Below are 23,482 nucleotides of genomic sequence, written 5' to 3'. Positions count from 1 at the left end.
CCCCAGTTCAAAAAACGTATCTGCGCCCCTGCGCATGACATCAATGCGAGGGACGCTTCGGGCTGTGAAGGTTCTGAATCTTCTCAATGGAAGGACGCAGAGGTTAGGGAGCTGATTTCCATTTGGGGGATGCAGCTATTCAAGCTAGATTGAATGGGTCATACTGCAACCGGGCGGTTTTACTTCCGTAAACACTGGCCATGCTCATTGCGTGTGACGTCGTCGTATCCTGCAATGCGCATGCGGAACACTTTTAGGTCGCTTTTCGTTCATACTGAGGATCACATACAAGTCGCATATATTTGTTAATGTGAACGACCTCACAAAAAAATCGGATTTCACAAAAAAATCGGAATTGAGCATTAAGCCTTGCAGTGTGAACGTAGCGCAAGATGCTCTTTTTATACCCAGTCATGTTAATGACCTATTGCCAATTGACCTAATGAGTTGCAATTTGGTCCTCCAGCTGTTCCTTTTTTGTACCTTTAACTTTTCCAGCCTCTTATTGCCCCTGTCCCAACTTTTTTTGACATGTGTTGCTGTCATGAAATTTCAAATGAGCCAATATTTGGCATGAAATTTTAAAATGTCTCACTTTCGACATTTGATATGTTGTCTATGTTCTATTGTGAATACAATATCAGTTTTTGAGATTTGTAAATTATTGCATTCCGTTTTTATTTACAATTTGTACTTTGTCCCAACTTTTTTGGAATCGGGGTTGTATTTATTATTATTTCTACATAATTTTGACAGTTGTACCTTTTCTCAGTGAAATTGATTAATCCGTTGATATGGTGAAGAGATTTATTGAACACTTTTGGAAGGAGTCTCCAGAGTCAGCACTTTGTAACATTTCAGAAGTGACTCTGTTCCTTTAGGTTTTCCCCCCATTGGAAAGTCTAAGGACTCAGAGATGTGGACATTGTGCTTTTTGTTTTCTTTCCAACAGATGAAGCCTTTTTTTTTCTCATGATTTTTAAGAGAAAAACAGTTAGAAGCCAACACCAACAGTGTCAACAGGGATGCCTCCACAACTACCAAATCTAGTCCTTCTTGTTTGTAATTTTTATGGCAGAAATACACTTGCAACATAAAGAAAGCTTAAAGAAAAATTATTTCAGATACTCTGGTACTAGGTATATAATGTTTTAGGTTGTTAAAGTCGTCTTTATGTATGGGGACCTTTACTTACAGACATACATTTTAGATCTTGGTTCTAAAGGCCAGATTGCAGTTGTGTCCTCTAAAATAACTGTACTGTATTATACACACAGGATACTTTTTCGATGGAATAAAAACATATATTCTATTCCCTTCTAGCGGGTTGCATTCATTTGGTTTGATAGCATGCAATATAGTTAGCATATCACTTATCCTACCTGTATTACGTCACTCTACCCAATGGAGAACGAGCGTTCAATATGATTTACAATATTGCATGGTTGTCAAAACAATACGTTGCACATCAGAGACGTAAAACTTCCACGCTAGCGAGTGACTGTGACAATTTGTAAACACACATGGCCGCCAGGTTTGCTTTGTTAAATACAGACGAATTTGAGAGAATTTTGAAAGAGAAAGACGTGTTGAACACCCGAAAGGAATGTGTTCCTTTCAATAATAATAAAATAATAATAATATTGACTGGCTTTTTTTATGTAGTATATCAGATATATTACATTCAGCTAGCATGATATTGGACTCATCTTTGCCTTGTTCAGTATCATGCTAGCTGAATCGAATATTTCTGATGTACCACTCAACGTCAGCCAATATTTATTTAAATATTTGTTGTAAAATATAATGTTGCAAATGTGACACTGCAAGTTTAGTTACTGGTCTGTTCTATGGTTAGTGTGTGAGATGTAACCATGTTCGCAGATCAGTGTGGGAACTGCTGTGACTCCTCTCATTGCTTGCTGGTAGAAGAGGAACAGAAGCAGCAGACTGCAGACAGACAGGTTGCTCGACATGTACTGCTCTGTCTGCTACTCACTGTCAATCTCCTGGCTGTAAGTATAAATGACATCTCTGCTGCACTTCATGCTTGTTTTGCAAGTAGAAACCAAATCTTCTGCTAAACTGCATGGTGAGTTAATTGTGGATCTGTAATGGCGAGGAACTCTGAACTTGGACTGCAGATCTGGCCAGCTTCTGCTTTCCAGTAGGCAGTCAGGCGGAGACGTGGAGATGGTGGATATTCTGTCACAGTAAGCACACGAGTAAAATGGGGAATTTTAGAGGAAGTTAGGAGAAATGTAAAGCTTTAGTCTTTCTCCCAAACATCAGTTATTTCATAATTGCATTTACATGAAATTCATTTTCACTTTACGTCTGGGGAAAGCTGATTTTTTTTTTTTTTTTTTTTTTTTTTTTTTTTAGTATCTGCAAGTAGGCTTCCGGTAGTTACGCCATCTTTTTATCACTGATTTGAGTACTTTTTTTTTTTTTTTTTCCCCTACAAAATAAAATCAATTATATTCAGCACAATTCTAAATAGACTCTATCAGTCCTATAAGAGAGTTGGAGTTGTTACAACTTCCAAACAGAGAAAGAAAACATGGATACAATTCACCAAATTGGTGAATACATAGCAACTGAGTAAATGATATACATACAATTGGAGAGAAGTTGAAATAACAAAGTGTCATCTCATCTCATTATCTGTAGCCGCTTTATCCTGTTCTACAGGGTCGCAGGCAAGCTGGAGCCTATCCCAGCTGACTATGGGCGAAAGGCGGGGTACACCCTGGACAAGTCGCCAGGTCATCACAGGGCTGACACATAGACACAGACAACCATTCACACTCACATTCACACCTACGGTCAATTTAGAGTCACCAGTTAACCTAACCTGCATGTCTTTGGACTGTGGGGGAAACCGGAGCACCCGGAGGAAACCCACGCGGACACGGGGAGAACATGCAAACTCCGCACAGAAAGGCCCTCGCCGGCCACGGGGCTCGAACCCGGACCTTCTTGCTGTGAGGTGACAGCGCTAACCACTACACCACCGTGCCACCACTGTGTGACACAGAGTCAAAGACCAAATTCCCTTTACTAATAGTCATCCATCAGTATGGGAAAGATAAGAGAACACACAAACCAACTGAGGGAGAAGTGTGTTGACTTTCATAAGTCAGGGAATGGTTTTCTTAAAAAATAGCTACTCGCCAGAAAATGTCCATTTCTACTGTTCGGGCGATAATAATAATAAAAAAAAAAGTGGCCATCAACTGGAACTGTTACAAACTTGCCTAAAAGAGGACCCAAGCTTATTTTGCCCCCATGTACAGTGAGAATGGTAAGAGAGGCAAATAACAAAATCCCTAAGGATCACTGTTGGTGAATTACATGAAAAAGTAAAAGCTTGGGTTTTTTCCAAGTCTTCAAAACCGCAATCAGACTCCACCTCCATGCCAACAGATTACTTGGAAGGTATGCCAGAAAAAAAAATAATAAACACTCAAGTTGGGTGACGGAGATTTGGCATGCTTGCAACCTTGTTTTGGCTAGTTTCAGTTAAATCCTTGAAACTTATCTTTGCTTGCACATCTGCTCCCTGTTTTTCAAAAGGCTGTGTCCCGATCAGTAATTTTCTATCACCTGTTGAAGTGACCCTATCACACTCAGCTTCCTGAAATTACATTTTCCAATCGTATCCCAACACAACACTCTTTAATGTGGATATATACTCATGTTTGTCTTTCAATAAACTGAGAAACATCTCCATACAGCTGTATCTGCGTCAGTGCTGTCGCTCCTGGATCTGTGAGGCAGAATCTCCTAGGTGGCAGAGGAATAGATTTCTAGATCTCTCGTACTTTGTCAATTCAGTTTTCTTCGGTACAGACAAATCAAAACAAATCTGTGAACTTGGCATAAAAAGAAGGATTGCTATAATGAAAAGAACCCAATCCCAACTGTAAAATATGGTGGACTTTTTGTGATGTTTTGGGGCTGTTTTTCCTCCAAAAGGGTCCTGGAAACCTTGTTAGGGTACATGGCATCATGGACTCCATGAAATTCCAGGACATTTTAAATCAGAGTCTGGCTGTCTCTGCCAGAAAACTAAAACTGGGTTGTCATTGGGTCTTCCAGCAGGACAATGATCCAAAGCATATGTCCAAATCAACACAAAAAAGGTTAGCTAAGCACAGAATCAAGCTCCTGCCATGGCCATCTGTCTCCTGACCTGAAACCCACTAAAAACCTGTGGGGTGAGCTGAAGAGAAGAGTCCTTCTCTTGTGCACTTGGACCCTGGGTGATCTGGAGAGATTGTGTGAAGAAGAATGGTCACTGATGTCCTGCTCTATATTTCCCAACCTTATAAAATGTTATCGGAGAAGACTCGGTACTGTTTTACTGGCAGAGAGAGGTTGTACAAAGAATTAAAAGGAGGGGTGCCAATCATGGTGGTACACGTGCTTTTGTAGAAAATTTCTTGATGGATTTGTTTTTCAATGAATAAATTTGGTGGTGTGTGGGTTTCCCCCACAGTTCAAAGACATGCGGTTAGTTTAACATGGGGCAACCTTGGGCTGAAGTGCCCTTGAGCAAGGCACTTAACCCCTAACTGCTCCCCGCACACTGTAGTATAGCTGCCCACTGGGGGGGTGTTCACTGCTTCAGATGGGTTAAATGCAGAGGATGAGTTTCACTGTGCTTGAGTGTGCATGTGACAAATGAAGGCTTCTTCTTAAAAAATTTACTTCTGTTAAAGGTTGGATGTTTGTCATTTTTTCAGTGTGACATGAAGTGACTTCACCAAAAAGTGGATTCCCCCCCCCACACACACACCCCCCAACCCTTTACTAATTTTTACAAGGCGTGCCAGTAATCGTGGAGGGCACTGTATATGTAAACACACATTGTTTGTAGGACACACATTGTGTTTCGATCTCCATCATGCCTCTGATGTATTGCACAACAGAAGCTTGCAGTCTTCTGTGTTACTAAGAATCTGTCAGTATTGGATCAGCATTGGGTATTGACTGATACTCTGAACTGAAATCCATGTGCCTGTACACAGAACCATTCAAACAGTGTAAGCATTTCAAGCAAAGTTTTACCCCGTTTTACCTGTATTTCCTCTTTTGCCATTTTTATACGATAGAATTTTCTACGCAAATGGCATAAAGCAGTAGAATAGTCTCTGAGCATTTTCATACATGAAAATGTGTTGCATTTAAGAAAACATGACCTTAAAAAAAATCTTACAAGACTGATGATAAAAAAATATTTCCAGTGACAGTGTTGGGGCGGCACGGTGGTGTAGTGGTTAGCACTGTCGCCTCACAGCAAGAAGGTCCGGGTTCGAGCCCTGTGGCCGGCGAGGCCCTTTCTGTGTGGAGTTTGCATGTTCTCCCCGTGTCTGTGTGGGTTTCCTACGGGTGCTCCGGTTTCCCCCACAGTCCAAAGACATGCAGGTTAGGTTAACTGGTGACTCTAAATTGACCGTAGGTGTGAATGTGAGTGTGAATGGTTGTCTGTGTCTATGTGTCAGCCCTGCGATGACCTGGCGACTTGTCCAGGGTGTACCCCACCTTTCGCCCGTAGTCAGCTGGGATAGGCTCCAGCTTGCCTGCGACCCTGTAGAAGGATAAAGCGGCTAGGGATAATGAGATGAGATGAGACAACAGGGTTCGTGTTTGCAGTTAGTGCCGTCCAGACACGTAGCGTGGGAACCAAAAACCTTTTCCCAAAGACTGAAAGTCCAAATGCCATTCCAAAGCTAAATAAAATTATTTCTAATACATTCTAAGACAGTTCCTTCAGATGGATGGTTTCAACCCTCTTGCCTACCAAAACAGCTTTACGTGTGTGTGTGTTTTTTGTTTTGTAGAATATCTCCAGCTACCTCTGGTGGCTTTTCAGTCCAGTTCCAGGCAGACTCTACTTAGAGCTGCAATTCTTTTGTGCTGTGATCAACTTTGGACAAGTAAGGACGTCTGCTTTCAGTCTTGCATCAACATTTTTTTAATTCGATACTTACATTATATCTGCCTCTCTCTCCCATAGGGTTTTATATCATTCGGCATTTTTGGTCTTGATAAACATTTTATCATTATACCATTTAAAAAGAGGTATGCACATTTCACATTGCTGAGCTCGCCTTTAAGAGTGCATTTAATGCTCTGTGTTGCTTGTATTGGTTATTTGTACTGTGTGTTCTGTATGTAGGTTAGCACGTCTGATGCAGACTCCGGGACAGGAGGCAGCAGGTTCCACTAATGTGTCCGAGGAGATCAGACTCACCTGCAGTCAGTTTCTTAAGTACCATAAAGAACAATGTGCCCAGGACATTGTCCAGAAAAAGAGGTAGATATTTGCAATAAGATGGTTAACTCTGAAAAGGTTTTTTTTTTTAAACAAGGAGTAAGTTTGTTTACCAGAGCACTGTTGAATTCTCAAATCTTATTGGTCAGAAGGTGTTGCATTATTGTCTATAACATAACGGCTTAAAAAAAAAAAGTTTAATACCAAAAAAATGTCTAATCATTGATATGGTGATGTTTATTTACATTTATAGATAGTATCTTTGTTGAAGTTAATAAGGGGGGACAGCTTGTATTGTGTGTGGGCATTGTGTGTGTTTTGTAAAATTAAAAGCTCTGTAGGGCGGATTTTTTTTTTTTTAAATAAAGATCAAACAAAAAAGGTTGATGATGGGATGACTGTTATAGCTGCAAAAACGTAAGTGATTGCAGGAACGATCTTGTCTGAAAGATGTTCCATGACATTTAAATGCAACTATAACTCTTTTTAAAAATTTTCATTGATAAACTAAAAATTGTACCCTTTGGCAAATTGCTGTGGTACAAGATGGATTCTCAACCTTTTCTGCTTTGAGGCCCACCTATTCATACTTGTAACGAGTCGAGGCCCATTAAAAAAGATCCCCAATTATTCTGGCTCATCTATTCTATTAGAATCTAATAATCTATTGTGAAGTATATTAATAGGATGCAACATCACTCCCTGTTACAGACAGGAGCCCAGTAATTAAATAAATACAATAAAAACAAACTGTTTTTAATTGTAGGTATTGTATTTAAAACTGTATGGATGTGCCAGAAGCCAACATAAAATCAAGCATGCAGGGTATTCTCAGTCTCATCTCATTATCTCTAGCCGCTTTATCCTTCTACAGGGTCGCAGGCAAGCTGGAGCCTATCCCAGCTGACTATGGGCGAAAGGCGGGGTACACCCTGGACAAGTTGCCAGGTCATCACAGGGCTGACTCTCAGTCAAAAGGGATTAATGATCCAAAAGTGGAGTCTGGTCCATTAACACAAGAACTTATTGCCATGTTTGTGTACAGCAAACAAGCAAGTTATTAAAACCCAGAAGTACACTCAGAAGAAGTGGATATAGAAACCACTCAATGGGATGGATCTTTACACGCTAACAAAGAAGGATTTTTCCTATGAAAGAAAAATTTATTAGCTAAATTTGACATTTGCAGAATAAATTCTGATCCTACTGTGGCCGGAACTAAATACAAAGACAATAGATATGCATACTGTTAATTAATTTAATATGAAGATGATTAACAGATTATCAACAGATTTTAAGCTGTGTGGTTTGGGTGTATTTTTAGTCTTTTGTGTTTGTAATCATTTGTATCTGCACATGCACGACCCCACCAGCTCTGCTGATCAACTTAGCGTGTTTTAAATAAAGTTATTAATTCATTCTGAGCTGGAAAATTATCTGTCCGTTTAGTTCCCCGACATCTCAAACTACCTGGTGCTGCAGACATTGTTCTACATGGACAAACAGATGAAAACCTGAAAGAGCATGGAGGCATACAACTTTTTATATGTGGCTGGGTTAAAGATCTGGGGAGGAGGACACTACAAGATAAATCCTGTATCGTTTTTGCCCGGGTAAGGAGGAATTTCTGGGCTTTATGCGCGTCTTTGCGATGGTTGCTAGGACGTAGATTTTAGTATCGGGTGTAAACAAACCACAGCCACTCAATTCTCAATCCTCCATGCTCTTCTCTTCCAGCAGGCATCACAGATCCATATAACTTACCCACAAACATATTTATTTATTCTTCACACGGCACATGCACGCTCTTGCTGTACGTGTGGGCACGTGCGCACACGCGGGTTAAATGCAGCGGAGGAATGTGACAAAAAAATGAAGGCTTGTATATCTTAATTTACCCACAAACTTATTTATTCCACTTGAAAAGCGTACGTCAAACCAGCTACCGGATTTGGGACACTACGACATCCTGAACTATTTAGTATTTGGTTTCAAACTTCAAAAAAATTTGTGGCCCACTAGATTGGCGCTTTTCTAATTTTTCCCTATTACAGGCCCACTAGTTGAGAAACACTGGTATAAGAGGAATAAAACACTTTGCAGCATCCTGTTCAGGATGATAATACATCACAACACTTGGCATTTTGATTATTTTTCTAAAACAGGATGATCCCCAAGCTTTTTATTCCTTATGTAACATATGAGTCACCTTTTTGTTTTTCTCCAACATGATTATCACGTTATTATTTTGTCTCCATGGTGCAAACATATATTTTCATGCTTCCTCGTTTTTAGTTTCAGTTCTGCATTTCACTCAAGAGCTGTTTTCTTCTGAATCCCTTTATACTAATGCCTACCTCCATCCGTGTGTGCACGCATGTGCGTTTTTTTTTGCTATGCAGGTGTGGGGAGCACAGTGTAGTTCACACATTTCTTGGCAGTGAAATGGTGCTGTGGCTGCAGACTGTTGGATTGGCCAGTGACCAGGGGGAGGCACTGCTCTATGGCTCCCATCTGCTGGAAGGCGGAGTCATCCACCACATTACTCATGACTATGGTTTCCAAGACGACAACCTGCATTACTGTTTCATGGAGGGCTGCGTGATTCATCACTAAAGCCGGATGATATCGTACCCACAATAGACAAATGCTGGTTCAGATTTTAGACTGTTGAACGTAACAACTGACAAACTTTTAGTGTGATTCCTGACTTGGTATGCGTTATACTTGGTGTAAACTGGCTTGTTTACAGAAAGAAAAGGGATGCAGTTAACCAAGTGCTGCTTTGAAGAGCAAACTATATATACATTATATTAAGCTGTACAAAGGTACAGTGCACTGAATATTTTGAATACAATCCATCAAGACCATCAGAGCTTTAAGCAAGACATATACTGTAATAGTATATAAGCTGCATCATTTCTGCTAAACCTTAAATTTTATCAAACGCTCTGAAAACGGACCTCTTCTGATAAGGAAGGCTTTTCATCTAATTTTTCCCCATTACAGGCCTTCTAACAGATTAACATTCTACACTTGCAGTCAGAAGTTTACATATACACAGACATGAATGTCATGACAATACTGGGCTTTCAATTATTATTATTATTTTATTTTTTTTAAACTGAGGCCCAGCTTCAGCTCTTGGTAACAGGGTGGGCCAGGGAGATTTTATGAGGGGCAAGTTAAATAAACATACAGTATATCCTTGTGATGGTACTAATTTTTTCTCTCCTTTTTTTTCCCCCACCTCCCCCTCTTCGGTGGGGTGGGCCAGCCTTGTGTTTGGTGGGCTAGGCCTTCCCAGGGAGCTGGGTCCGTTTGAACTGTCCTTTTCATGTGGCAAAATGATTGTACTAACATTTGTCGGTTAAAAAAAAACAATTACTTGGTGCACAAGTTTGAATTTATTTTGGGTTTTCTGAAATCAATCAACACAGGGTCAAAAATATGCATACACCCACTTAATTCAGTGGTGCTAAAGTTCCCAAATGTCTTTGAACTTGCCAAGGCCTCTTTAACTTCCTGTTTCTGATCATGGTTAACTACAGTTGGTAGGTTCTCTGTGCCAAAATAAAAAGCATTTGGTTTACCACACTCAGTGGATTGACCAACACAAAGTACAATGGGGAAAGTCCAAGGAGCTCAGTGTAGAACTGAAGAAGAGGATCACAGATTGATACAACTCAGGAAAGTCTCTTGGAGCCATTTCTAAACAACTGCAGACACCAAGATCATCAGTTCGGACAACTGTGTGTAAAAGCTATCGGGAGCCACTTTGTCAAACCACTTTGCTGGAAGAAGACCCAAATTGTCTCCCTCAGCTAAGGGGAAATTGGTTCAGATGGTCAGGAACCACCAAGGCACAGGCCTGCCATGAACTGAAAGAAGCCCCTGCTTAAAAATCAACACCTTCAAGATTAAGTTTGCAGCTGACCACATGGAAAAAGAAATGGCCTTCTGGAGGAAAGTTTTATGGTCAGATGAGACAAAGATTGAGTTGTTTGGCCACAATGACCAGAAGTACAGAGGAGCACTGTACCAGCTGTTAAGCATGGTGGTGGTAGCATCTTATTCTGGGGCTGTTTTGCTGCCAGTGGAACTGGTGCACTGCACAAAGCGGATGGAATAATGAAGGAGGATGACTACCTTAGAATTCCTCAGCATAACCTCAAACCATCAGCTCAGACACAATTGGGTCTTCCAACAGGACAGTGACCTTAAAATGCACATCAAAGCTGGTTGTGGAACAGATAAAGCAGGCTTAAACTTAAAACAAGTCCTGACTTCAACCCTATTAAAATTACGTGGGCTGTGCTTAAAAGTCAGGTCGGTGCCAGGAAACACACAGGTTCAATGAACTCATCAATTCTACCAAGAAGAGCGGTCAAATATCCATCCAGAATTCTGCCAGAAGTTTGTTGATGGCCACCAAAAGCATCAAAACTTGCTAAGAGACATTTAACTAAATATTAGGTGTGCTGTATGCATAATTTTGACCAGCTAGTGGTTAGCGTGTCCACCTCTTGATTGGGAGATCACGAGTTCTACTCATGGTCAGGTCATACCAAAGAAAGACCATCATGAAAATGGTACCTACTGCTGTCTGGCGAGGCACGCTGCAATACAGATGCGAGTGGGGAGTCAAACTCTCACGGTTACCAGAGGACTAGCCCCCCACTGTAACCCTAGCTATGTAATAGGCGAGAGGCCGAGGGCTATGCGCCACATAGCGTGGGAAGGACTTTGATTTTATTGTATAATTTTGACCCCGTGTTAATTTCAGAAAATCCCAAATAAAACTTGTGCATCAAATTCTTTTTTTCCTGATGAAAGATGTTGTATAAATCATTCTACTACAAAAAAAGAACAGTTCAAAGAAATAATTGAAAGCCCACTATTGCCATGACGTTCATGTCCATATACAGTACCAGTCAAAAGTTTGTACACCCCACTCATTCATAGGTTTTTCGGTATTTTGACTATTTTCTACATTGTAGGACAATACTGAAGACATCAAAACTATGAAATAACATACGGAACATATATGGAATTATGTGGTAAACAAAAAAAAGTGTTAAAAACAAAATGTTTCATATTTTAGATTCTTCAAAGTAGCCAGCGTTTACCTTCATGACACTTTGCACACTATTGGCATTATCTTAACCAGCTTCATGAGATCGTCACCTGGAATGCTTTTCAATTAACGGGTGTCTCATCAAAAGCTAATTAGTGCAATTTCTTGCTTTCTTAATGTGTTTGAGATCAAACAGTAAATAATAAAAATACAGTAAATAGCCCTATTTCACAACTGTATGATGTCAAGAACCGCTCAACAAAGAGAAACATCCATCATTACTTTCAGACATGAAGTGTATATTCATTCATAAAAAAAATAAAGAAAAAACATCGAATTAGAAAGCGTGTCCAAACTTCTGACTGCAACTCTATAACCACAACTTCGTTCGAGCTGCCAGGAAGCACATAGAGGCTCATGCATGATTTTTTTGCATCGCTCTGATGTCACATGATTGGCTGATTAGATAACTGCATGTGTGCGCAGGTATACAGGTCTTCCTAATACAGTGGATGGTGTGTGTACACTAGTGACATATTCCTGAGGTCTTCCACAAAGATCAGTAAGAAAATGTTTATACAGAAACACTCAGGGGAAAAATAAAGGGTTTTTTTCTTTTTAAATAATATTCATTATTATTTCTGACTTTCAGTTTCAATTGAATTGCCATACATTGTCATTTATCCCATTATTCAGAGTTCAAAACACATTCGATAACATAACTATGTAAAACATTGTACGAGTGTGCCATACAGGACATATACTGTTAAGGTTTTACTGATCAACGACATTTCCTCTGAAGACCAAGGAAGCATTTGTTTGTGTGCGCACGCGCATGTGCGCACATCATTTAAAACCACCCTCTTAACAATTAAACCTAACCATTAGTTGCAGGGATTCTGTCAGCGTGTTAGTTGTCTGGTGTTAGCACTGTGTAACACCAGCAACATTATCTGTAAAAAACATATGACTAATAATATTTTTGTTATCTTTTTATTGGAGATACAGCTGTTTTCATGTCTACATTGCATATCACTAATATCTCAATTGTGCATCAAATAAAACCATTTTTTCCCAAAGTGCACTTTGTATAAAGTATGTATTCAATTTGTAGTAGAGGTAAAAATCATAACTGCCACTTAAACCTAAAGAAAAAAAAATAGTGTGTAATGAATTAACTATCAGATATCTTTGTAAAGCCTTTTTTAAAATTACTCATGCAGCATTTTGAGTTACTGATGGTCCATTCTTGCTGGGAAAAACACTTTTTGAGATTTTTATACCCATTTTTAACTATTGTCATCATGCTTATTTGTATAACCGGAGTAATTTCACACAGAAAGGAATGGCTATATATTGAATTATGTGCATTTGGATGACATGCAGTTAAGTACATTTGCTACTTTTTGTTTCTGTTCATCGTCAGTTAATCGTTTTAATTATAAAATAAGATCTAAAAGTGTCTCCAGGCTGTTTCAGACCTTGCTGTAAACCTTCAGCTCTTCCTCCACTGTATTTGAGAAGAGATGAACCACCAGAGTCGAGTCCTCCACACCTGTAGTTAAGTATTTCTCCATTTCTGCCATTTGTTGCTTCTCCAGCTCTTGCATTTTCTGCATGATCCTCTGACCTTTCTCCTAATTTAACAAGGAAGAGAAGGCCTTGGATTGCAGTAGTGGAAAGTAACTGAGAAGGCAGGGCTTTATTAATGTAGATAAATAGGATTTTCTTTGCTTTTGTTCTGGTTAGTTCTGCTTTAATATATATTTAATATTTCAATTCAACTTTAAAAAAAAAACATTAAGCAAGAGCTTAAATGTGGGACTATTATTCTCACAAAAATAGTCCTCGTCCGATATAGAGTTTTCCATTATAACCCAGAACTGGCATATTGTTTTCAAAGGAACATTATAACACAAATTCAGTAACTGATTTTAATTGCACGATGGCATGCTATAAAACTTGTCTGCTTATTTAATCACAGATGTTTACAACAGTTAGTAGAAAAGTTTACATTTTTAACAACTTACCCTTGTGCTGTCAATTATAGCAGCCACGACCTCATGTTTTATGAATAGGGGATGTTTACGGTTGGGTTTGTGCTGAAAGCGAGGCTTCTTCTTCACTGGATCATCCTCTCCAAAACACGGAGAGCACGTATGCTTCAGTGGCTTTATGTCTGCTACAAAGATAAACGGCTTGAAAACAGACCTGAACAGAAAAAAAAAAAATTGGATTAGTTTATAAAAGGAAGGTGAGTCATATTTTTTTTGTGTGTGTAAGTATATAGAAAACTTTATACAGAATTCTTATGTATACCCTCACTGTCCACTTTAATAGAAACACCTGTACATTCATGCAGCTATGTAATCAGCCAATCACATCACCGCAATGCCCATGATAGCCTCGGATTCCTGTTCTTGACTGACAGGAGTGGAAACTGATGTGATCTTCTGCTGTTGTAGTTCATCCACCTCAAGGTTCGATGTGTTATGCATGCTGGGATGCTTTTCTGTTCACCACAGTTGTAAAGATTAATGATATAAGTTCCTATATCCTTTCTGGCAGCTCAAACCAATCTGTCCATTTTCCTCTGACCTCTCTTATCAGTAAGGTGTTTCCACCCACAGTACTGCTGTGCAAACTACAGAAACTGTTGTGTGTGAAAATCCCAGATCAACAGTTTTAGAAATACTAAAAATAGCCTCAACGAGGCTGTAGTTCATACCGGCCACTGTTGTGTGCGAGTTTGAAATCCGATCGAAGAGTAGTGTTTAATGTGACGAGTCACCCAAAAATTTCAGACACCCATAAAATCATAAATACGGCAGGTGGCGCCACCATATTGACAACTTTTATGCACACCCACCTGAGGAACATTGTATACGAATTGGATCAAAATCCGATCAATCCTGTAGGAGGAGTAGCGATTTTTGCAAACTGTGGACGGACGACGGACAGACGATGCGTGATTGCAAAACCATCCCATCTGGTATTAACATGGATGAATTTATGCATTGGTCAGCTGTAGATATACAGGTGTTCCTAATAAGGTGAATGTATAGTAATAGTGAGTTTACAGTGCATTTCTGAACTTCAGTCATAAAACGTTTCACATATTAAACAAAAAGTACACCTCGTGCGTTTACATTATTAGGAACATTTCTGTAGTGTATTTATAATTATACGTTCAGCTAGATGTTTTCATAGTATTCTTATTCACTTGCAAGCCACTTTGTATAAAGATATTGTTCAGCAAGTAGAAGTCAACGCCAACAGCATTGATGGGAATTCCTCCACCACCAAGTCTTGTCCCTGTTGTGAATTTGAATGCTTCAAACAGAAAGGAGATTACTAAAGAAAACTATTTCAGACATTTGACCTTGCTGCTTAGATCAATTCCAAAATTGATCTGGTGGTTACAATGATAATTCCATATAAATCCAACAAACATTCAACCACTTGTTCTTGAAATACTGTAGTAATGAGAATTTTGGGTTGAAAGATGGATGGAAACATAGACGACCCTAAAACGCAATGTTTGAGGCTGTGGATTAAGGCAGCATTTGTATAAATGTACCTTTCTGGGTCAGGGGTAGCAGTGAAGTAGTGAACCCCAGGCAGTGACTGGTCCTTAGGAAGCACAGATACCATGCTTCCTGTTGTAACGAACATGCCTTCCATATTAATGCCACTCTCTTTATCTCTCAGTATATCCATCATGATCTCAGCAGTGATGTGGCCTGTAAGTGTGACAACACAATCTTACTAATACAGAATTCACTCACATCTACTCTGTGGAGATAAAATTCTATTATGCAGTAGTTTCACAACATATATAAATATAGTTGTTGTCATCATTACTGCCGAACCCAATCCAGGCTTGAGGCAAACCACGTTTGGTTGACTTGGCCAGAATTGCAGCAGTAGGGTGGCTGGATCAGTTCTGTACACTCACACACACATTCACACCTATGGGCAGTTTAGAGTAGCCAGTTAACCTAACTGCATGTCTTTGGACTGTGGGGGAAAACCAGAGCACCCAGAGGAAACCCACGCAGACACGGGGAGAACATGCAAACTCCACTGCCACTGGGCTCGAACCCAGAACCTTCTTGCTGTGAGGCGACAGTGCTAACCACTACACCACTGTGCTGCCCCCATAAATATAGTATTCTCTCTTTTGACAATGTTCTGAAAATCATACAGCGTCAATTGTGGTTTTCTGCACCAAATTTGTCTTGAAAGCTGAGACTTGCATCTAAATCTGAAAATGAAAGTAATCCCTGGCTGGAATATCAAATCACTGGTTTACATGAATACACTCATTCTAACTTTACAAAAACAGGTTTAAGAACACCGTGTGCTTCTTTAACTAGAAGGGCACTTGGTAGAGTGCATACCTCTGCCAAGTCACATATTAACATCAAAACCAAAATCACTTGAACCTAGGAGAATACTAAAGCTGTATACCAAATTTCATCAAAATCCATTCACTACTTTTTGAGTTGCATTAGGAACAGACAAAAATAAATAAAAAAGAAGCAAGCAAGCACGACTTTATTCATCACACACTTGTGAAATTTCCTCTCTGCATTTAACCCATCTGAAGCAGTGGACACACACATGCGCACACACGTGAGCAATGAGCACAGACACATACCCAGAGCAGTGGGCAGCCATGCTAACAGCGCCCGGGAAGCAGTTGGGAGTTCGGTGCCTCACTCAAGGGCACCTCAGCCCAAGGCCGTCCCATATTAACCTAACCGCATGTATTTGGACTGTGGGGGAAACTGGAGCACCTGGAGGAAACCCATGCAGACACGGGGAGAACATACAAACTCCGCACAGAAAGGCCCTTGCCGGCCGCTGGGTTCGAACCCAGAACCTTCTTCCTGTGAGGCGACTGTGCTAACCAAAACTGAATCCACATACATATCTGGATTTGCATCAAAATCTAATCAATTGTTCCTTGGCCCATGGCTCACCGTTCCTCAAAGTTTCATCAAAATCTGTTCACTACTTTGAGTTATATTGTGAACAGGCAAACAAATAAACAGGCAAAGACATAACCTCCGCCAAAAAAGTTGGTGGAGGTAATAAAAAAAAATGTTAGTAATGACAACTTACTATAGTATAAGAGGAATAAAACACTCTTGAACGTCACACCACCCCATTATTAATTATTTTCCTATAATAGCATGCCCCATTGTGCTTACTTCCTTACTTATCCTATAAATCACCTTTGTTTTTCTCCAGCAGCCTGCGTCCCTCACAGTAGCGGCCCGCAGTGGCCTCTATGCGTGCTGTACTCATAACAGAGTAAACCTCTGCAAAATTGAATGCCACCTTGCCGTCCCACCAGCCTTGCTCCAGCGCATACTCCCGCATCCTTGGGTGCTCCTTGTCGATTTTGGTGGTGATGGAGTACTGATTAGAAATATTTCGATATCCATCTGTACAGGAACAGTACAAAGATGATGTTTAGAATTTGCCAGAAGATAGTAGGGGAGAGGAGGGTTAGTTGGAACAAATTTCACAAAAATGCTCATTTTCAAAACAGTCATATTGAAAAATCTACTGCATGTTATTTTTAAACATATCTATGTTTTTTTTTTTTTGCGGTCCGGTTTCCATCAAATCGTGCACTCTGATTGGCTCGCGAGCGGTCCGGAATCCTACGGTCCAGATCCCGGTTACGGACCTTTGGTGACTCGCTTGTTCACAACAACAAACATAGTAGCAATTTTTTGTCAACATTTATTTTCGCAATTCTCAGTATAATAGCATTAATTTTACAGCATGGATAGTGATAATGACAGTGTTCACAGTGAAAGCGAGTTTTACTACCCTGAGGAAGATGAAATAAAAGAAAACATTTCAGGAGAAAGCCGAAAACCTGTAACTGTTGCTAACGCCGAGCAAAAACATGGCTGAATCCTGAATGACTCAATTTTGTATAAATAGGGGACTACATAGGTGGCAAAATGTAGTTTTTTTCTGGCCATGGAAGTGCGCTTGTATACCAAGGAGGAAGCCATTTGCATTACAGCTGTGAATGAGGATTCAAAATGCCGGCTCGCCTTGACTTTGTTTTCCCTTTCGGGCGTGCTTGTTTTCTGTTAGAATTTGGTAAAGAAAAAAAATAAATATATTATTTACCAGCTTAAGGTCGGTCCGTTTCGTGAAATACCGTGATCTCGGCCTTGAAAATACTGACCGAGGCCTCTGGGCCTCGGTCAGTATTTTCAAGGCCGAGGTCACGGTATTTCACGATACGGACCGACCTTAAGCTGGTAAATAATATATGTACAACAAATTCAAAAATAAAGTTCAGCAGAGGGCAAAGAAGTTCCTGAAAAAAAAATATTGTTCAATGTGATAAGAGTCAAGGTGTTTCAACTCACCCCACTGTGGGATGAGCTGGAACATGTCATGGAGCATGTTGGAACACCTCAGTCAGCAAAGGGAAAACCAAGAATTATATTGGTATATGTTCTGTTTCTGACCCTTTCTGCTACCTGGGAGTGGTCTTGATGGAAATACATGTGGAATAATTAAAGAGCCCAAAATTTTGACGTCACACCTACATATTTTTAATGGCCGTAGGCAAGTCTTGATCAGCAGTTTAACACTTGATAATCATTAGACTTCAGTAATTATCTATTAAACCATATTCATCGTTCCAGAACATCTTTAGGGGTCTTCCCACAGTCTGACTTGCTTATATAGTTGTGCATCTTTCTAGTGTCTGAAAAAAAAATCATGTTTTTTTTTTTAAAAGTGATTGTGCTTCTTGATCACGCCTATTTAAAAACAGAAAGCAGTTCAGTGTAATCAATTTTGAACATAAGTGCAGTAACATGAACCAGTTTCCTTGTGATGAATAGTGGAGTTTGTTGGAACATGTTCCAACTAGCCCCATGCTGTTATCACCTCAACACATGCAGTTTATACAATACACATTAGCACAGGCAAATTATTTGTTGCATTATTTTGTTTATATACCTCCACACAATAGGGTTCATTCATTGGTATCATGTATACTGAACAAAGCGGATATTCCAGCACAGTTTTTATACCAATATGGCTTAAGGGTAGTGTGATAAGCTTCCACAAGATGGCAGCAAAGTACTCAATAGGTTCTTTGAATCTTCTGGAGATGGTATGTTTCAACATACCCCGCGTTCCAACTAACCCCCCTCTCCCCTAATCCTACACTATATGGCCAAAAGTTTGTGGACATCTAACTATCACACTCGTGTGCTTTTTGAACATCTCATTCCAAAATTAGACCCCTTTTGATGTTATAATAGCCTCCACTCTTTTGGGAAGGCTTTCCATGAGATTTTGGAGCGTGCCTGTGGGGATTTGTGCTTCTTAGCGACAAGAGCATTAATGAGGCTCGGCAGTGATCTGGCCAAGAAGGCCTGGGGTGCAGTCAGTGTAACAGTTCATCTCAAAGGTGTTCACTGGGGTTGGGGTCAGGGTTCTGTGCAAACCACTCAAGTTCTTCCACTCCAACCTTGGCAAACCATGTTTTCAAGGAGCTTGATTTGTGTGCAGGAGCATTGTCATGCTGGAATCAGTTTGGGTCCATTAGTTCCAGTGACAGTAAATTTTAATGCTATAAAATACAAAGACATTCTATACAATTGTGTGGTTCCAACTTTGTGGCAATGGTTTGGAAAAGAACCACATGTTTGGGTGTCCACAAAAAAATTCTGGCCATTTGCTCTGTGTTGGATACCTTGTTGTGTTCTTGACAGGACCTATAGATTATTTGTGGAGACGAGGAGAAATATCAAATTAGGAACTAAACCAACCTTAGCCTTTGAGTAGACTTACACTATACGCTTGCTTGGACACATCAGCTGACCGATTTCTGATTTGTGAGTTGAGTCAGATGTGTTAGAGCATGAAAACTGAATTTTAAATTGTGCATTCCAGACAATTCTTCTAATTTGGCAATTCTGACTGTGGAAGAAGACAACCATTAATTCTGTTTTTATTTACTCTCAACTCTCTCTGCAGCCCAGTATTTCCCAGAGGTCTCCAGCACCCAGGCCTCAGTGCGGTCACATATGAGGAAGCTGTTATGGTAGAGAAGAACACATTCATCCTCCATGCAGTTGCCACCCTGCCCGTATTTCTCCAGGAGCTCCACTATCACATTCAGAGCCTTCTCTGCACTGTCTGCTCTCTCCAGAGCTAATCTAAAAACAGAACAGAACACCTATTAAATGTTAATTATTGCTGTGGGACATTAATGAACAATGTGATCATGTCAAAGAAATTATCATTGCCAAAAACAGACAGGATGTCCAATATTTTATTTGAATATGCGTACAGTGGACATGTGGAATTTAGGATTTTCTATATACAGATGCATCTCAAAAAATTAGAATATTGGTTAAAAAAAATAAAGTCAATATTTTCCATCAGTTATTTAAGAAAGTAAAAATTTAATATATTCTAGACTCATTACACATTAACTAAAATGTTTCAAGGATTTTTCTATTAATTTTGATAATTGTGGCTTACAGCACAAAGGATTTTAAAAAAAAATCTCAAAATATTAGAATATTTCATTTCAAGTGCTGGTGTTGGTCCACTGTGTTTTACCAAGTCCAAAGTCAACACAGCCGCCTACCAGGAGATTTTAGAGCACTTTATGCTTCCATCTGCTGACAAGCTTTATAGAGATGATGATTTCCTTTTCCAGCAGGACTTAGCACCTGCCCACAGTGCCAAAACTATGACCAAATGGTTTGCTGACCATGATATTACTGTGCTTGATTGGCCAGCCAATTCGACGGACCTGAACCCCGTAGAGAATCTATGGGGTATTGTCAAGAGGAAGGTGGGAAACACCTGACCCAAAAATACAGACGAGCTAAAGGCCGCTATCAAAGCAACCTGGGCTTCAGTAACACCTCAGCAGTGCCACAGGCTGATCACCTCCATGCCACGCCGCATTGATGCAGTAATTCATGGTAAAGGAGCCACAATCAAGTACTGAGTGTATAAATGAATATACTTTCAGATGCTGGACATTTCTGTACTGTAAATCCTTTTTTGATTGGTCTTAGGAACTATTCTAATAATTTTAGATACTGGATTTCTGATGTTCATGAGCTAAAAGCCATAATCATCAAAATTTTAAAAATGGCTTGAAATATTTCAGTTTGTGTAATGAATATAGCATACATAAAAGTTTACCTTTTTGAATTAAATTACAAAAGAAAATTTACTTTTTCACAATAGTCCATTTTTTTTTTAGATGCACTTGTACATTGAACACTTCAGCCGATTATGAGTCAGCTGTTATGGTTGTGTTAATTCTGCTAAATCCTCCATATATTTTTGATATTGCACTAATAAAAACATGCACGTCTTTTTTAAAGTCTGATTATCACCTCACTAGATCCATGCCCAGTAAAGCCTCCTTGCTGTCAGTGCTTTCTCTGCCCCACACAGCCTCATTTCCGATGCAGACTTGGTGCTCGTTGGCTCCCATTTCAGCTCCCCAGAGCCATGCTGGTCTACTCAACACTACAGCATGGGTATGGGCAGCTTGCTCTATCTCTATGTATGTGCACTGTCCAGTTGAAAATAAAAAGATGACAGAGAAACGATTATGAGTAAGCATCTGCATTCATCTGAAGAGTCATAATGCCTGTCCCATCACATCCCCCCAAAAAACAAAAACACTGCAAGGATTTTTCAACAATATTTTTCCCTGAACTATTCTTTATTTTGATCCATGATGTCCACATACATGGACAGTTCAGTAACATTTCATCTCATTCTCATTATCTCTAGCCGCTTTATCCTTCTACAGGGTCGCAGGCAAGCTGGAGCCTATCCCAGCTGACTATGGGCGAAAGGCGGGGTACACCCTGGACAAGTCGCCAGGTCATCACAGGGCTGACACATAGACACAGACAACCATTCACACTCACATTCACACCTACGGTCAATTTAGAGTCACCAGTTAACCTAACCTGCATGTCTTTAGACTGTGGGGGAAACCGGAACACCCGGAGGAAGCCCACGCGGACACGGGGAGAACATGCAAACTCCGCACAGAAAGGCCCTCGCCAGCCACGGGGCTCGAACCCGGACCTTCTTGCTGTGAGGCGACAGCGCTAACCACTACACCACCGTGCCGCCCTCAGTAACATTTATTTAATTAAAAAAAAAAAGATTAAAAAGTGCAATTTACAAGATATTGCATGCCACTCTAAGTCAGAAAGCCACCTAGAAATAGGGATATGTTCCTTTAGTAATTTTTGCATGAAATGGTTATTATGGTAGTTGTTAATAATAATAATAATAATAATAATAATAATAATAATAATAAATTTATATTATTATCATCATCATCATCATCATTATTATTATAAACAATCATATATTATTTGTTGTTAATAATAATCAACATCATATTATTGTTTGTTGTTAATAATAAACAATTTATTATTATTATTATTATTATTATTATTATCATCATCATCTTATTAATAATAATAATAATAATAATATGATGTTGTAGGTATAATAATAATAATAATAATAACTATTATTATTATTAAGAAGAATGGATAATTCTTATAATTAATTCATCATATAAAGGATTAATTGTGGTACCTCGACTTTTTCTCCAGGACTATAGTCTTTGGAGGAGAAATAAACCACCTCCTGCACTTCATCACACGGTCTGTCTGAGTTCTTGCCGAAGATGACGCGCTGTCCCTCTGAGGATGGAGGTAAAGCCACGAACGTGTCGCAGGAAGATGGCGTCATCATCATCCTGAGCGCTGAAAAATCAATACATCAACATGACCCAATTTAACATTTTATGGCTAAGTGAATTTATTCGCGTCATGTAATTACGCTCATCATGTAATCATTTTAAGTTCTTAAATGTTCTTACAATAATTATACTAATTAATTCATCATATAAAGGATTAATTGTGGTACCTCGAAATAAATATGCCAAATATATTATCTGATCAATGTTTATATATATGTCACGAAAATCAGAGAATGTCATGTAAAAGTGGTAATAATATCAAAGCACTCACCGAGATCAAATAACCTATCAGTCTACAGTGCAGAAATAAGCTGCTGTGGAAGAGGTGGGAACCTGGGCTCTCTTGGAAGAATCGTTTCTATAATGACTACTGTCAGACTTTCTGTTTCATTTCCCAACCAAATTTAACATCATGACTTTCTAAACCTGAACGGCGACTTTAGAGGTTAATCTGATACTGAATCATTTGGATCTCCGACGACGATATGAATACGTTTCCTTCAGCAGCTGTGTTTGTGCTAGAGATCTGCAGAAAGGTTCATTAACCGCTGAACGTTACCGCCCACTTAACCGGAAGTAGAATTTGGTCGACTTGTAAACAGTAGTAACCGGAATTCCGGTTCTTTTCAGTGAGTCAGATAATTTAACTCAGAGCTGTTTCATGCCTAATGAATAATGCCTATGAACAAACTATTACTCTGCATTCTCATGAACAAAAACAATGTTTTTGTATTGTATGTGTAACCTAATTTAATAGACTACAAATGCGCATTGATATTCAGTAAACACTCCTGAACTACAGTTATTTTGCCTGTTGTGTCTGTGCTTCAGTGCCATTTATTTAAGATTCAAATATTTTTTATTGTCAATTCACTATATATATATATATATATATATATATATATATATATATATATGTGTGTGTGTGTGTGTATATATATATATATATATATATATATATATATATAATGCCGTTTCTCTCTCACCTTACTTTGAGGACCACAATAGAAATAAGTATTTTTACTTTTGTGTTATCCTCCGCAATATTTATATTTATATTATATGTTCACATGTTATGTATATGTTTCTATTGCGAAATAAATCAATCAATCAAATTACTTGTAGAATCAGATTTTAAAAAATTTATATTAAGAAAAACAATATATATAAATATTTATAAAATATAGATAATATAGGTAAAAATACACTCTAAAATCAAACAGTGTACAAAACAGTAGTAGTGCAAGTTTGCATTTATTTATACTGTACATTATTTTTTTCGCGGTGCGGTTTCCATCAAATC

General features: G+C 39.1%; 2 protein-coding genes across 3 annotated transcripts in view; one reads left to right on the top strand and one right to left on the bottom strand.

The window, feature by feature from the left end:
* Positions 1–12,439, top strand: part of gpr155a (G protein-coupled receptor 155a) — a 33,322-nt gene extending 20,883 nt beyond the window's left edge. For both annotated transcript variants that reach the window (XM_060930031.1, XM_060930030.1), the window contains exons 12-16: positions 1,885–2,015; positions 5,850–5,945; positions 6,026–6,090; positions 6,188–6,325; positions 8,686–12,439. In XM_060930031.1, coding sequence (XP_060786014.1) covers positions 1,885–2,015; positions 5,850–5,945; positions 6,026–6,090; positions 6,188–6,325; positions 8,686–8,899 — 644 coding nt within the window. In that variant the 3' untranslated portion in view covers positions 8,900–12,439. The remainder of the gene's footprint in view (positions 1–1,884; positions 2,016–5,849; positions 5,946–6,025; positions 6,091–6,187; positions 6,326–8,685) is intronic.
* Positions 12,338–22,728, bottom strand: scrn3 (secernin 3). The gene is made up of 8 exons (XM_060930032.1): positions 22,451–22,728; positions 22,014–22,183; positions 20,780–20,961; positions 19,377–19,576; positions 16,604–16,816; positions 14,941–15,103; positions 13,391–13,571; positions 12,338–12,997 (listed from the first exon to the last, which is right to left on the bottom strand). The coding sequence occupies exons 2-8, from the start codon at positions 22,173–22,175 to the stop codon at positions 12,836–12,838; spliced, it is 1,263 nt and encodes a 420-aa protein (XP_060786015.1). The 5' UTR covers positions 22,176–22,183; positions 22,451–22,728; the 3' UTR covers positions 12,338–12,835.
* Between the last annotated feature and the right edge of the window lie 754 nt (positions 22,729–23,482).

Source organism: Neoarius graeffei, chromosome 9 (assembly GCF_027579695.1).
Source record: "Neoarius graeffei isolate fNeoGra1 chromosome 9, fNeoGra1.pri, whole genome shotgun sequence".
NCBI lineage: Eukaryota > Metazoa > Chordata > Actinopteri > Siluriformes > Ariidae > Neoarius > Neoarius graeffei.
The sequence above is the reverse complement of the archived record's forward strand: the minus strand, read 5'-3'. Positions and strand labels throughout refer to the sequence as shown.

Coding starts and splice junctions, on each gene's coding strand:
- scrn3 (XM_060930032.1), bottom strand. CDS start 22,175: ATGATGATGACGCCATCTTCCTGCGACACGTTCGTGGCTTTACCTCCA. Junction 19,577..20,779: donor CTGGGCATGGATCTAGTGAG/GTGATAATCAGA, acceptor TTCTGTTTTTAG/ATTAGCTCTGGAGAGAGCAG. Junction 12,998..13,390: donor CTATAATTGACAGCACAAGG/GTAAGTTGTTAA, acceptor TTGTTAAATTAG/GAGAAAGGTCAGAGGATCAT.